Genomic DNA, 14,002 nt, shown 5'->3' with positions numbered 1-14,002 from the left:
CGGTGAAAGACGTGACACTCTCACCACTTCCTGCAGCCCTGGGGTCGCTCCACATCTGTCCAGCTGGTCATTTTTAGCCAGAGCTGCTATTTTCATGTCAGTGCAGTGGAAAAACTTAACACATGTTAAGTGTGGGTGAAGGAATCTAAACTGTGATGCTCTAGAGAACATTTTAACATAATACGGTTCATACAAGCTGCGACACTAATTTACATAAGACAGAAAATGACTGTCCATTTGTCATCCTGCTGTTTAAGGTAAGGTAATTTATACACTAAAGGCTCCAACAGCCAGATAAAAATAGAAAAACCACAGCAGCCCAGATGTTGACAAGAGGTAGAAACCATGTTACTGTTATTTTAGCTTTGTTTCATTGACTAAAGCAGACTTTTACTAATTCAGTTCATTCCTTTAAAGCCCTTCACATTTGCTAATTAGTGCACAACTCAACTTGGAGCTAAGATTGATGGGAGTTTCATCACTACAAATAAAAAAAAACTGGTGTGATGACACTAGATGAAATGTCAGGAAACACCAAAGTTCAAAATGGGCAGAGCTGCAGAAATAACATTGTTATTATTACAAAGGGCATATGGGGGTGCTGGTTTACAGAAGCTGTGTGATCCACAGGAACAAGATGTCCAGCTTTAACTGGCCACCTGTCCTGCTTATTTCTCATTTCCTGAGAAATATGAGCCCAGATGTTAAACTCTCTGTTTTCTGTTCTGTTCTTGACCTTCTGCTTGCATGGATACTTTAGGGTTTCTCTGAAAGGCGGACATAGCTGGCATCGAATTCTGTGAAAGTGTTCCATGTACTTCATATTTGTGTATTTGCACATGCTTCACCCACATGTGGGCCTCTGGAGTCTGCGACCCTGAGATGACTTGGCAACGACGCCCAGATCCTGACTCGGGTGTCTCTTGTTCACCGAGGAGCCTCTATGAGATTTCCCAGCTACTCCTTTTCCTTCCTGTGCACCGTCCAACCCCACCTCACTGACGCCCCTGAAAAACACTTAAAGAACACTGGGAAAGGATCATGAGAAAGGCTCAAATTATCAACCTAAACTATTCTCACTGGCATGAAAACACAGGCCTGAGAAAAACTCTTCACAATTGAGGGAAAGTAATAAACACTGCTGGTTATAGTGGGAATATGTTGCTGGGGTCCCTGATTAGAAGCCATTCATCATTGACTTTCAGGTTTTATTGTATTTCAAAGATTTATAGCATTTTGCTCATTTACATATGAACATCTGCCTGATTCCACTATTCTGGTGCTTTTACGGCCAAGTTTCCATGATTGCGAGTCATAAACATGTTAATTATACCTGCAGCTCCCCTTGTCTTTACAGGGCTTTGTAGTCCTCTCACCTCACTGTTTAACTCTATAGCCAGTGTTTGCAGCTTTGGTTCACCCTCACTAATCTGAAGCAACTGTCTGCTGAACACAGTGAAGCATTTAGCAGCTAAAATTATATTTTTCAGGAGTCAAAAACAACTAATGGAGCGAATCATTTGTTGTTTTGCACTAGTTTATAATCAGAGGTTTAATAATAAATGCATGGAGTCCATATTGTAGCTAATGTTACATCACATTATGCATTAAGTGGAGAGTTGGATGATTTTCAGATTGGAATTTTTAAAGTGTTTCCCCACAGGACTGTGATATCACCAGCGAAATTAAAATTCACACAGAAAAGTCAGCTGCACCTGAAAATGACACTTACACTAATGCTCAGCGTTCACACACACACACACACACACACACGCACACACACACACACACAGACACACACAGACACACACAGACACACATACAGACAGCCCTGATCGAAAAGGAAATGGGCTGCTTTAACATCCCACCTTTTCCCAGATCCTGGGAGGAGCCTGTGCCTGGTGGCAGAGGGAGAACAATGTCAGGAAACGGGGAGAGGAGATAGGGAGTTCCTGTTGGCAGGATGATGCTGAAGACCAGAGTGCCGACGCGCCTCGTGTAAGTGGATACTGGCCCACCGCCCTGGGCTGTAGGAACTGGGCTCTTTAAAATGTAATAGGCTTATTGTTTGAAATGTTTTGAAGAGTTTGATTCCAAATAACCGAAGGGAGGGTTAACTTAGATGTTCAGCTGCTGAAAACAGAAAGCAGTAAAATGAAAATCAGAACAAAAGGGCTTGTGAAGCGAAACAACCTTCATCATTTATGATGAAAGTGTCACACCTGAGTAAGGTCACTTTCACACCTGTACAGACATTGTTGCTTCTGAAGTCTGACCCGTTTATCTTCATGTTGTTATACTTTGTGTGTGGCAGCAACAGCATGAGTAGGATCCATGTTCTACTTCATTCTAATAATGTGGTTCCCCCAGTCTCACTGAATGCTTTGGTGTGGTTAATGTTATTGTAAAAACAAGAAACAATGGCCTGCTCTACTACCAATAAGACCCTAACAGACAGAAACCAGAGCTGGGGTGTTTTTTATTTAGAAAAAGTTTATGCTCTGATAAACTCTAACCACAGTGCTAAATTTGGGTCACACCGATATAGCAGCATTCCAGGTTTTCATTTTTTCTTTTAATTTACACGCTGCTGCAGCTGCGATGAGCAGCGATGGAGGTCCACAGCTGGAGGAAAAACAGTCCAGTAGGATTAGTAGTAAAAAAAAATCTTTCAGGGGTGTCGTCAGCTATGCCCCTGGCTAGCTCTCTGCAAGTGAACTCTCCACATAATGAATCCACACATTTGATGATGACGTCCCTCCAGAAACACCAGGACAACCAAGTGTTGACATCACTGTGTGATGAGTTGCTCAGATAATTCATGACCTGCAGCGGTTTGAAAAGGCTGCGCAGCAAGCGGCAGACTTCCTACGGTCCCACCCAGGCCGGTCACATCCATATAGCAACACTGCCCACCCCAACCACTTCACTGTTCGCCCTCCACACCCTTAAGTGCAGCCAAGAACTCATTCCATTGTTCTCAAGAGTGAGACATCCCAATTTACAAGAGGCCAGAACACGCTATAGACCAGATGTGTGTATGGTGTGTGTGCAACAGAGAATTGCAAAGTGTTGTAAAAAAATTCTAATGAAGAGAAATTAGTGGAAACAGCTGCAGCGTATTGTTTGAAACTTAAGTGACTCTTCCTTAATATTTCATCTTTCCAGCTACTGTGTGTTTCTGATAAATAAATGTGACATAAAAATCAAACACCTAAAGATGCTGCTTTAAATTTTGTGCTGTTCTTTTTTGTACATACTTACTATATACATACATACAAAACTGATGATTAACGTGATGCTTCTTCACTGCATTTCCCAGAATTCACCAGTGAATCAGAGCATGGCGCAAGTGATATGACGCTTTCTTGCTTACTGCTGTCAAAGGTTCTGACAGTTGTTCTGTCTTTGTTCCACAACTGGGTTTGACCTCTTGTGCATTCCTAACATGCCACCTCTGCTGTTGCTGGGAAGGTGAAGTGCATCATGTCTTGTGCAAGCCAGGGATTTTCCAAGGCTGGACTTAAACAGATAGGAAATGAGACTTTTCCTTTTTATAAAGAAGGAATAATCGGACAGCCAAGTGTCTGGACTCACGTCGCTGTGTGTGAACACCAGCTTTCTGTTCATACATGGCAGAACATGGCTGCAGCTAAAATCATTTCATGCTCTTTATTTTTCATAGCAGAGGCCAAATCTCTTACACTGCTATACTTAAAACCTGGTTGTGATGAATCATCTGTGTTTACACACCGCTTTTATTTTCTTAAGGCTAAATGTGGGCAGGACCAAGTGAAGCAGATTTATGTGATTATTGTCCACATTGTCACCACACAGGGGGGCACATGTGGTAATCTGGCTCAGGCTGTGTCTCTATTCACAGCCGTGTCCTGTGGAAATGTCCTTGACAAGTACACAGAACTGTTACCAGCTCGCACGTTAGAAAGCCGTCTGGACACAAAACATCGGCTAGATGCTTTAAGTTTCACTGGAATCGTGCGGAAGTAAAAGCAGTAAACAAGTGTTAGTCATGAAACTGAGGAAGTTTTGTTACTAGCACACAAGCGCCAACAGACCAAGAGTTCAATGGCAATGTATTCTTAGAAACAGGAAGCCTGCAACACATCCACTGGTCTGATTTCCACTGAGGTAAATAAAGGGATCGGTAAACAACATAAACAACTTTACATGTATGTGATGTAAGTTTTGAAGTGTGCCAACAGAAACAACATGGGAGACTACACCATATCTCATGATGTAAGTAAAAAATGTGGTTTAGGTAACAAAGAAATGTCAGGGCTTCAGTGTTTTGCACAAAGTTACATGGGAGGGGACAGTGTCATGGTTACTGCGATGATGCTCCAAAGCACTGTTCAAAACCACAGATACCAAAGTCCTTTGTGGATTGAGGTCATGAATATGATGCATGCAAGTACCTCGTAAATATCCCTGCAACAATAAAGCACAGACGGTCCACACATGCTTCAGATCAACATGTGTTTGCAGATGGACGTACTTACCAGCTGAAAGAAAACTGGCATGTTAAGTGCTTTCACAGCTTCTTTTTCTTTCTCTTTTTTTTTGTTGAAGTTGTTAAGTGATGCACTGGAAGGATAGATATAGCACTTTTCCTTAGGGACTTCCTAATTGTACCTGTTGGCATATACATCTTGGACGAGGAACAGACAGTATCACGCCCCGCTTTGTCTGGAAACAATATTCATTACAGTGGGAAACATTTTCTAGAGTCAGACAAGGAAATCCCACCCTTAATTAGATATGTGGGAAAACAATATGCAGTTGCATATTTTCTCCCATTTGTCTTTAAAGGGAATGATATGGAAGCAGCAGAAACTTTTGCACTGAAACACAAACAGATCTACTCTGTGCTGAATCTTGGCTTAAGCTTGTGTTTATTTACAGCACTGTCAGGATTTACTGACTGAACTATGTTACAAAAGAGAAAACGACTAAACTGACATGAGGAAATATGCATCTTTACTGTGTTTATAAGGTTTTCTTCAGTGCGAGGAGTATCTGACAGATTATTAATCCAGTGTATCTGTAAATGTAAATAATACAAAAGCATATTGTTGATATCCTGTGTGTCGTAAAGTAATACAGATGTCTGCAAACACACACGTTTAGGTGTTTTCTTTAAAGGAAAGGGAATTTAATAGAAATAGGATGTTTTGGTAAATTTGCTTTTTCTCTTTCCTACAGAGTTAGATAAGACTGATAAATGTGAAAATAGCAAAATGTGACTAAACACGTGAAGACACAAAGCCAAAATAAAACATGCTGATTAGTGACCAGATAGAGAGCTATCAATATTTTCATACAACACTCTGCAAGGAAGAGGATGAATTCAAATTAATACCTTTCCTTAAATGATTCAAAGTGGACTGATAATAATATAAGTGCTACTGCTAAGAGACTGATGTGAAATTCCCGTTTTTTAAAGCTGAAACCTGCAGCTCTTCGCTTGTCCTGAAGAAATGGTCAAATCTTTATTTGCCCACAGAATCACTGGATTTTTATGACAGTAACAGTGAGTCAGTGATAATTATTTGCGTAAAGCATCCAATTAGTGAATTAATGCATCAGTTCCTGCTGAATTTATTTATGGCAAAGCAAAACCTTAGAGAATGAATCTAAAAGTGTGTAACATTGTGGGCTGATAATGACGTCTTCCTAACTGACTGGGAAACTATACAAAAGTACACATATAGTAGTGTAAATACAATGCTGTAACTTATCTTTTGTGCCTTAATATATCATATTCAAACACAACCAAATATATGTACAAACACATGCACCTTTCACTCACAACCATCTCTCCAGCATTTTGGAATAATCGGATATGAAATGAACAGAACATCAGCTCAAAAGACGCCCAGAAAAAAAATCAAAACTTCTCTCTTTGCAAGATCAGAACCATCAGCTCAACAGCTTCTTCAAGTTTATTCCACATGATGCCTCCAAAGCTTCAACTCCTTGTATTAATGTCATAAACTGTGGCTGGTTGAGTCATGGGAATTTCCTCATGTCCGGCAACAGACACTTTCAGTATCTGTGGGATCTTTGTTCCACCTTCTATTTTAGGAATATTAGAAGAAAAAGGAGAGGAAAAATAAAACATGTCGGTTTTTGGCTGGGAGATGCTAAACGTCCTCGGTTCAACAGTTGCATAAGTCCAAGAAATCTTCAGCATCACTCTTTGTAACACCTTGGGAGGAGTCAAAACAAAGCGCAAAGCCTCAAGCGCCAACAGTCGAAGGTAACCTTCACACAAAAGGGCTGTCTGACCTGAATATATCTGAGTAGCTCTTGCCATTCAGGTGCTCAGTGTGGCTTTCAATGCTGTAGCACCGGTGGACCTCTGTGAGCGAAGACCCCACATAGGAGGCCGTGCGGAAAAAGCCAGCGTTGGTGAAAGTACCTGCAAACTGCATTCGCTGCTGATTCCAGTGTCTCCTCAGAACACTCTGAACCTAAAAGGGAGACACAGAATCCATCATCAAAATGTGACAGGACGACATTTCTAAAATCCTTCCGTGTTTATCTATTCTGTATTTTAGTGCTACCCCTCAACTGCTCCTTGACAGTGGCCTCATTACATGTGGCAGGTAATGTCCTGATGATTGGCACCTGTGTGAGCTGTCAGGTCATTAGCTGGGGCTGATGAGGTCTGAGTTTAGCCTGTGTTGTTTTCTGGTCCCTTTCCTCCTCCAGTCAGAGACCTGCGTCTGTTCAGCCCCCTCTCCAGGACTAGCTGCTTTATTAGTATTGTCACATTACTCTGACGAGCGGTGCTTTGGATTTTAACACTAATGAAGGTGTCTAATTTGAGTTGGAACTTGTTCATTCATTATTAGTGTAAATAAACATACCCTGTTTTTAACTCCATATCACGTGTCTGATATAAACATATACTGAGAAGAACAATCTAAGAAAATATAATATGAACCAAAGGCTGTGAGTTTATTAATATTATAATTAACTCTGACACCTGAATGAGCAGCAAATTCAAAACCTTAACCTTAGACTTATTACTCACCTCCCCGTTGAAGAAGCAGAATATCGTAGAAACCATGAGTCCCTGCATGGAAAGAAATAAGTTTCTTAATACACTTTAAGCTCAAACAGCTCCAGGAGTCAACAACGGCTCAGGTTCATGCTCTGATCATGAAAACCTTTGTAAATGCCACCATCATTGCAACAGTAAGGAAATTAGAAGTTTATACATTTATACTGTTTCATAATCCAAATGTCTCTTTGGTCAAACTGATAATAGAAAAGTGTCTTCACCCTCTTTGTGCTTAACATTAGGACAAACACAGTGAACTAATTGCAGCTGACCTGATAGTGCATGAGGATCTCCATGGTGTACTGGTAGATCTCATACACCCATGGATTCTGCGGCTTGTAGGGGAACAGCACAAACTGGATGCCGAGCAGGGGGATGAGGATGAGCGTGGCTCTCACAGCTCTCATGTAGAGGCTGGACTCGGCCTGGTGCGTCACTCTCAGCTTGGTGATAAGAACCCGGACGATGTTTAATAGGAAGAAAAGGTTCACCTGGAAATAAAACAGATATTATATCGAAATGTTGGAAGACAAATCCGAAACAATAGAAAATGTGCTACTTTACTTTCTAAATGTGTTTCCCCCTAAACTCTGAACAGATCATCCCATGTTATGGTCCAATGTGGTTTTTGGTCTTCAGTAAAAGCCACATCTGGATTCAGTGCTTACCACGAATGCTGCAAGGATGGGCCCGTGGATAATGTACAGCAGGGTAGTTTCTGAGCTGACCCAGCATCTGTGAAAGCATAGATCACCCCATCATGTTGGGGCGTTACTTTATGCAGATATGTGACTTGATATCTTCAGAAACGGAGTGTGTGCATGGGACGAGCTACAGGACTCACCTGTCATTGTAATAGCAATGACGCGCTATTGAATGTATTGCTGCTGGCACAAGTGGAAAACCTGCAAGTCAAATTTTTAAAACATTTAAGGACTTTGGATGTAGGACAAATAAGTGCACATATGAAATACAACACAAACGATTACTTACCCCATCCCAGCAGGTAATACCACATGAGATGTTGCTTTTCTGCAAACACAGCCACAACAATCAGCGTGTGCAGGTAGATTCCCTCACACAGCATCCAGAAGTAGTTACAGCTCAGCAGGTACAGGTGGATAAACATCACTAACTTGCAACTTACCTATGAAGAAAAGTAACACAAGCCCACAAAATGAAAATTACAATATCAACCAATAAAATATCAGCAGACTCTGGATTTAATATAGAGTGCAGAGACTCACAGAATCAGTATACGTGTGTCCCTGTTTGTTCCCCACTGTTGTTAGCCAGACAACCGTGGTGATCGAGTTCAGCACAAACGAGAGAAAGAGGTTTTTGTGGAGTGTTATCCTCTGACAGCTCAGACTCCTGAGGGCAGAGGTGCAAGAGAAATGCGTTTTCATATTCTGACATTAAAGGACTGGAAAAGGTGAAATTGAAAAAAGCTGTGCCTCACTTACTTAAAATGGAAGAATATTCCTAAGGATATAAGCAGCGACGCCAGTGACAGTCCATGACCAATCATAACCAAGTAGAAGTGAGTCATTGCTGCCTGCAGTAAACAAACACACTTTACATCCATCGCTGCTACGCTACAGACAACAAAGCTGCCTAATTTTACAATTGTCTTCAGAACAACCTTGACTTGTGTGGTGTTGGCTCTGCAGTTTGTGTAGTTTGTCCACATCCTGTTACTCTCTGGGTGACGACCCCACTCGCCCGTCTCTGTGCAGACTTTAGAAGCCATCTCTGTGAACACATTTTGAATCAGTGGAAGGAAAAATCAAACAGGCAATCTACAGACAATAAAGACACTACAATTTAATATATATATATATGTATATACAGAAGGAGTGAGCAAGTTAAAACAGTTTCAACAAGGCCTTAGTTGGCAAAGATGAACTGCATCAACAAAACTCACCGTTTGGGTCAAAATCATCAAAGTAGTCTGGGCAGTTCTGCTCTGCTGTGATGCCAGGTTCGGTTTCATCCCAGCACAGCCAACCATCCCATGTTCTATTGCACACTGATCCTGCTGACACCAAGACAGGACACACATGTAGTGACATGTTAGAGCCTATTTCTTTGGGCAACATCCTACTGGTTCTGTTTTGCTCTTCACCTGTCAGTTTTGTTTTGCGATGGGATTCTTTTAAGATCTTCTGGAAACATTCAAACTGGGCTGTGGTGATTTGGCTGTGGTGTTCATTTGGATGATTCCCATGTTCCTCCTGGTGTTTGCCTTCAGAACTTTCCACCACCAGCAGCTAAGATCATTAAAATACACCAAAGACACAGCACAGATACGTAAACATATAACAACAATTTCAACTGATATACACAAGCCACAGGAGGAGGTACAACATATTCAGAGACCACAACACGAGTTGCATTAAGATGTGGGCAACTAGAAAGTCTAAAGAGCTCCCTTTGCATTGTGGGAAGCGTAAGAACATTCAACTCTTATTAGGATCTGAAGAAGGGATATTTCAGTTTATACTGAATAAGGACCGCATGGGGAGATTAGATTAAATTCAGCTCTTTAAATAAAGAGTTTCAAACTATACTGTTTAAATATTCTAAAAAGAGGAGATCATGCTCTGAATTACTACAGGGATCATATTCGCTCTAATGTCATAAACATATGGACAAATTCCAGGAAGTACATCTGTTGTTATGAAATATGAACACCCTGTAACAGCAACTGGGACCATGGATTTCATGCTTGTTGCTTTTGGTTAGCAATTTTTATCCTAATAAACGGTGTGAAAATGGACAAATGATTTGAAAGAAGAACCTTATATATCTATAAAAACATGCAGGGAGATACAGGAACACAACACACACAGCAAAAACAGTGTATTTCTGAAGGACAACGCTCAGATGCAGCATGTAGGCCTACCTTATTGAAGGTACAGAGGACCAGGAGGAACATGACGCAGTTCACAGCCATCTGTGTGCTGATCTCTATGGATATTCTGGGGAAAGATAACAATAGTTTCTACCTGAGAATAAGACTCTGTCATCTGTGTCTGCACCAGAAAACAAGACACACGTAGACTTTATATAAAACCTTTTACAGGTCCATTAGGTCCTGTGCCATTTGATGTTCTCTCTCTTTTGTGTTTCACTGGAAGTTATTTTTATGCGATTTGGAGGAACAGGTAAAAATTTCAGCACTATCCCAAATAGTTTCTCCCCAGAGTGCAATAAGAAAAATACTTCCTGAGTTGCAGCAGCTGTGAACGTGAACCAACACTCGCCGCGTTGACAGGAGCTGGAAGCAAACTCAGTTCATGTGCTCTGCATCATCACACCATCGCAATCCAGTTTAAAAATCAACTCTATTTGTTTGCAATGTGTAGCTAATGTAGTAAGTCTAATCAAAGTCCATTATCACATGCTCAGATATGTAAATATTTCTAAATTTGGACGTGCAGTCTTTATATTCTTTTTTCACAGCTTCATTTTTGGTCCATCTACATTTTTCTTTGACTTGATGAAAAACTGTTTAGACTAAATAAACTAAAATATAATTATGTTAGGTATGTAGTTCTCTAAACTTTACCCAATCAAGAGTCAGGTAAATAGAACTGGCAGTAAATCTATGTCTCCAAACCCGTGTTTTTAATTTGTAATGGCAAGTTTCCCTTTTTTTGGGTTACAGATTTGACCTGTTGCTTCCTTTGTTCCCCATAGCTTCCTTCCTGCATGCTTATTATGCATGTTGAGCAAGTTTAACCAAGGTTTAACCAAAAGATAACGAAAAGATACCAATCTCACAAAAGGCTGCAGTGGCAGCATGTGCAGCACGTCAGATACAGTACATCTTAAATTCATCAGGTCGGTCTAACAGTGCCGCTGGGCAACGTAGCAAAAGCTGCTTTTCAGCTGCTGCACAGATTGTAAAATACACAAAATGCAGTTTTATCTCCGGCCACTGGTTTTAAAGGGCGAGTCAGTATGGACAAACCAGTTTAAATAATAAGGCAATAATGATTAACGTGAGGTGGACTGCAGACCAGATAATAACAGCTGCTATGTGTTACACTAATGACAAGCACAGGAGATATAATAAAGAAAGCAACTCCAAGAGGAGGCATCAAGTCACTTAAAGAGATTGGTTCTTTAGGAATCAGAGGATAACTTTAATAATAAGGGTAATGAAATGCTGAAAGTGTAGTTTCATAAGAACATGGCAGTGGTGAGCTCTTATTAGCTTCAGTCGTCCTAAAAGGCCTGAACACTGCACAAGATGCTGATGTGTTCTGCACAATAAAATAATGTAAAAACCCCCAAAACTATTCACAGTAAAGTGATAATCACTGGTGAGTTGATTTTCCATGTATCTATATCTCTTAATCTAAATCTCTACAAAAATATAAAGTTCAAAAGTCTCTAGTTTATAGTTTATGATTTTTAATCAAGCAGCTATTTCCAGTCCATTTCATTGGGGGGAAAAAAACTGTTTATAGCTACAGACAAACCATTCACTTCCAATTTCTCAGACGTCTAATACCGGAAAGCTTTGTCAGATTAGAAGATTAATACTTTCTTAAACACACCCAGAGACATTCTCTAATGGTCTGCAATGACACTTAATAACTCATCGTGGCATTATTCCCTTATTGTCTGAGAGTACACAAAGACTTTTACATGTTCTGTAGCTTCTATTAGAAACACATTAGGAAATTCCTTTTCACCCTAATATGTTGGCATGAGCATATTCACCTTATCTAAAACAGGACTTTGCTGTAAACTCCTGTCCCTCTGAATATAGTACATTATACATCTTGACCTATGGACATATGAAAAATGAACCTGAAATAAGAAGGTTTGACTTGTCAGCAGTGTAACCACAGTAATCACAGTCTACATGTTGAAAAGTGTCATTTTTTAAACAAACCTACCTTTGCAGGAGCAGAAAGACAATAATACCGTGTCTGCCACTTCTTGAAGCGTAATCCTTCCACCGAGAGGTCGTGTTTATAGTGAGAGAAAAATAATGTTTCACCTTTCGTGGTTTCCTGAGGAGTAGTCCTTCAGTATGTGTGTGTGTTTCGCACCACAGTCAGAAGCAGCACTGAGCTGTCTTGATAAAAACTGACTGGGGCTGTGGATGACATCATGCTTGCCTTTTTGTGGAGGCCTGTAGAGGGACATCCCTTCTTACTGTTTATCCTTAGGGCCTGAGCTCTGCAAATCATAACCACCCTAATGACTTGGCTTTGATTGGCTATTCATTCTCAAACATGTGCAGAATTATGAGATTGCTTGTGCTTAAATGCGATTTCAAAAAAACATGGATGGGTAAGATATTTTCAGAAACATTTTTGCACACAAATTATGAAACTGTCAGCTCATAAATATTTATCTTCAGGGTTAAGTTCTAGATAGAGGGAGCAACCACCTTCTACAAGAACACCCACTGTAACCACTTTTCTGGGCTTAAGCCTTATAGTCGGTGAGCCAGCACACATCTTGCACGTTTATCTTTTTGTATCATTGTATATTTTTCATTATTGGAAAAGAACTACAGAACCAAGGGGGTCTACAGTACGTGAATCCAGTGATTCACTGCAGGACTGGTGTCGATCAGATGCTGCAAAATGGACCAGTCACCGGTCAGTGTCTGCTCCTTAGCAAGGGCTCCATCTGCAGGTCCACACTTTCATGGCAGCAGTCAGGTCGGAGAGCAACAAGAGGAGACCTGCAGCCAGAGCACGTGTGGACTTCTCTTTGTTAAAAGGGAAAATTATATATATATATATATATATGTCTATGTTTTAGCTTTACACCTTTACACTGACACAGGTCAACTACTCAAACTGCTGTGTGCACAATGGACCAAAACAAAACAGCTGCTCTTAATTGACGAGTCCCAACAGCTGATTTTGATTGACTGAGCTAAGGAAGGGGGCAAAGGAGGAGGAACTCAGGCAGGTGGCCCTCCGTGATGCAGGTTTGAAGTCACCTCCACAGGGGGCGCTGTTCATTCCCAATCAGACAAGCATAAGGTTTAGACACCAGGAAAACACACAGACCCACACTCACATACCAACTCGGGCTTTGACAGTATAACTGTGAGTCATTTCCATAAATAATCCATATATAATATAAATATACAGCTGGATCTACAAATAGTGTTTTTCTGTGTATGAATATATTGATTTGTTATATTGGTCTATAGACCCCATCACTGGTTTTTCTCCCATCACCTGCAGATCCCAGAGCTTCTAAGACTGAGACGGTCGATTGCAACCATCTACAGAGCAAGAGAAACCCACAAAGTATAAGTGCCAACACTTACCTCACAATACACTTGTATTCCCTCTGATCCACAGAGGCAGGCTGGCCTGTATTATGATGTATATATATATGTATTACGGCTGTCTGGGAAAGACTGTAGATGGTCTAATACTGTTGATGTGATGTGAACTTGGTGGGGAACAAAACTTGTCACACACTATACAACTGATATGCAATTTATTTGATTATTATCACACATGTCCATTTTTATTTAACACCAAGTATTCTTTCCATGTCAGTGCATTTCGTAAGTCGGCAGAACGTCCATCAAATTCAAATCAGAGAGTGAAAGTGCTCCGTCTGCTTCTTTCAACATCGAGCACTGATTCTTAAAAAGAGAACAAATAATCACACACAAATAATACATCAACCAGTGCATCTGTCAGGTAAAGAACTGATGACAACACTGTGCTCCTCAGCTGGAAGACACACCAAGAGTTTGCATAAGGCACCAAGACTTCTAGGGAGTAGCTTATCAATGGCAGGGTGGACTTCATCCTTCTGGAGAGAATTAGAAGCTTCGTTTCTTATTTGAGGCTGTGAGATGCTTTGAGAGTGTGAGGCCAACATACACATCACATTATAGTAGACTGGAAA

At 40.7% G+C, this 14,002-nt stretch overlaps 1 protein-coding gene across 3 annotated transcripts; it reads right to left on the bottom strand.

Moving 5' to 3' along the window:
* Positions 1 to 4,973: 4,973 nt before the first annotated feature.
* LOC113127493 (calcitonin gene-related peptide type 1 receptor-like) lies at positions 4,974 to 12,197 on the bottom strand. Of its 3 annotated transcripts, none has more exons than XM_026302152.1 (13): positions 12,007 to 12,197; positions 9,999 to 10,074; positions 9,219 to 9,363; positions 9,018 to 9,131; positions 8,736 to 8,845; positions 8,557 to 8,648; positions 8,338 to 8,464; positions 8,084 to 8,237; positions 7,935 to 7,995; positions 7,759 to 7,825; positions 7,363 to 7,581; positions 7,061 to 7,102; positions 4,974 to 6,494 (listed from the first exon to the last, which is right to left on the bottom strand). In XM_026302152.1, exons 2-13 carry the CDS (start codon positions 10,047 to 10,049, stop codon positions 6,288 to 6,290), a joined length of 1,389 nt encoding a protein of 462 aa, XP_026157937.1. In that variant the 5' UTR covers positions 10,050 to 10,074; positions 12,007 to 12,197; the 3' UTR covers positions 4,974 to 6,287. The 3 variants fall into 3 exon arrangements, with proteins under 3 accessions (XP_026157937.1, XP_026157938.1, XP_026157939.1); XM_026302153.1 differs by lacking the exon at positions 12,007 to 12,197 and adding an exon at positions 11,828 to 11,848; XM_026302154.1 differs by having other exon boundaries at positions 4,977 to 6,494; positions 9,018 to 9,128.
* Positions 12,198 to 14,002: the final 1,805 nt, after the last annotated feature.

Source organism: Mastacembelus armatus, chromosome 2, assembly GCF_900324485.2.
Source record: "Mastacembelus armatus chromosome 2, fMasArm1.2, whole genome shotgun sequence".
Classification (NCBI taxonomy): domain Eukaryota; kingdom Metazoa; phylum Chordata; class Actinopteri; order Synbranchiformes; family Mastacembelidae; genus Mastacembelus; species Mastacembelus armatus.
The sequence above is the reverse complement of the archived record's forward strand: the minus strand, read 5'-3'. Positions and strand labels throughout refer to the sequence as shown.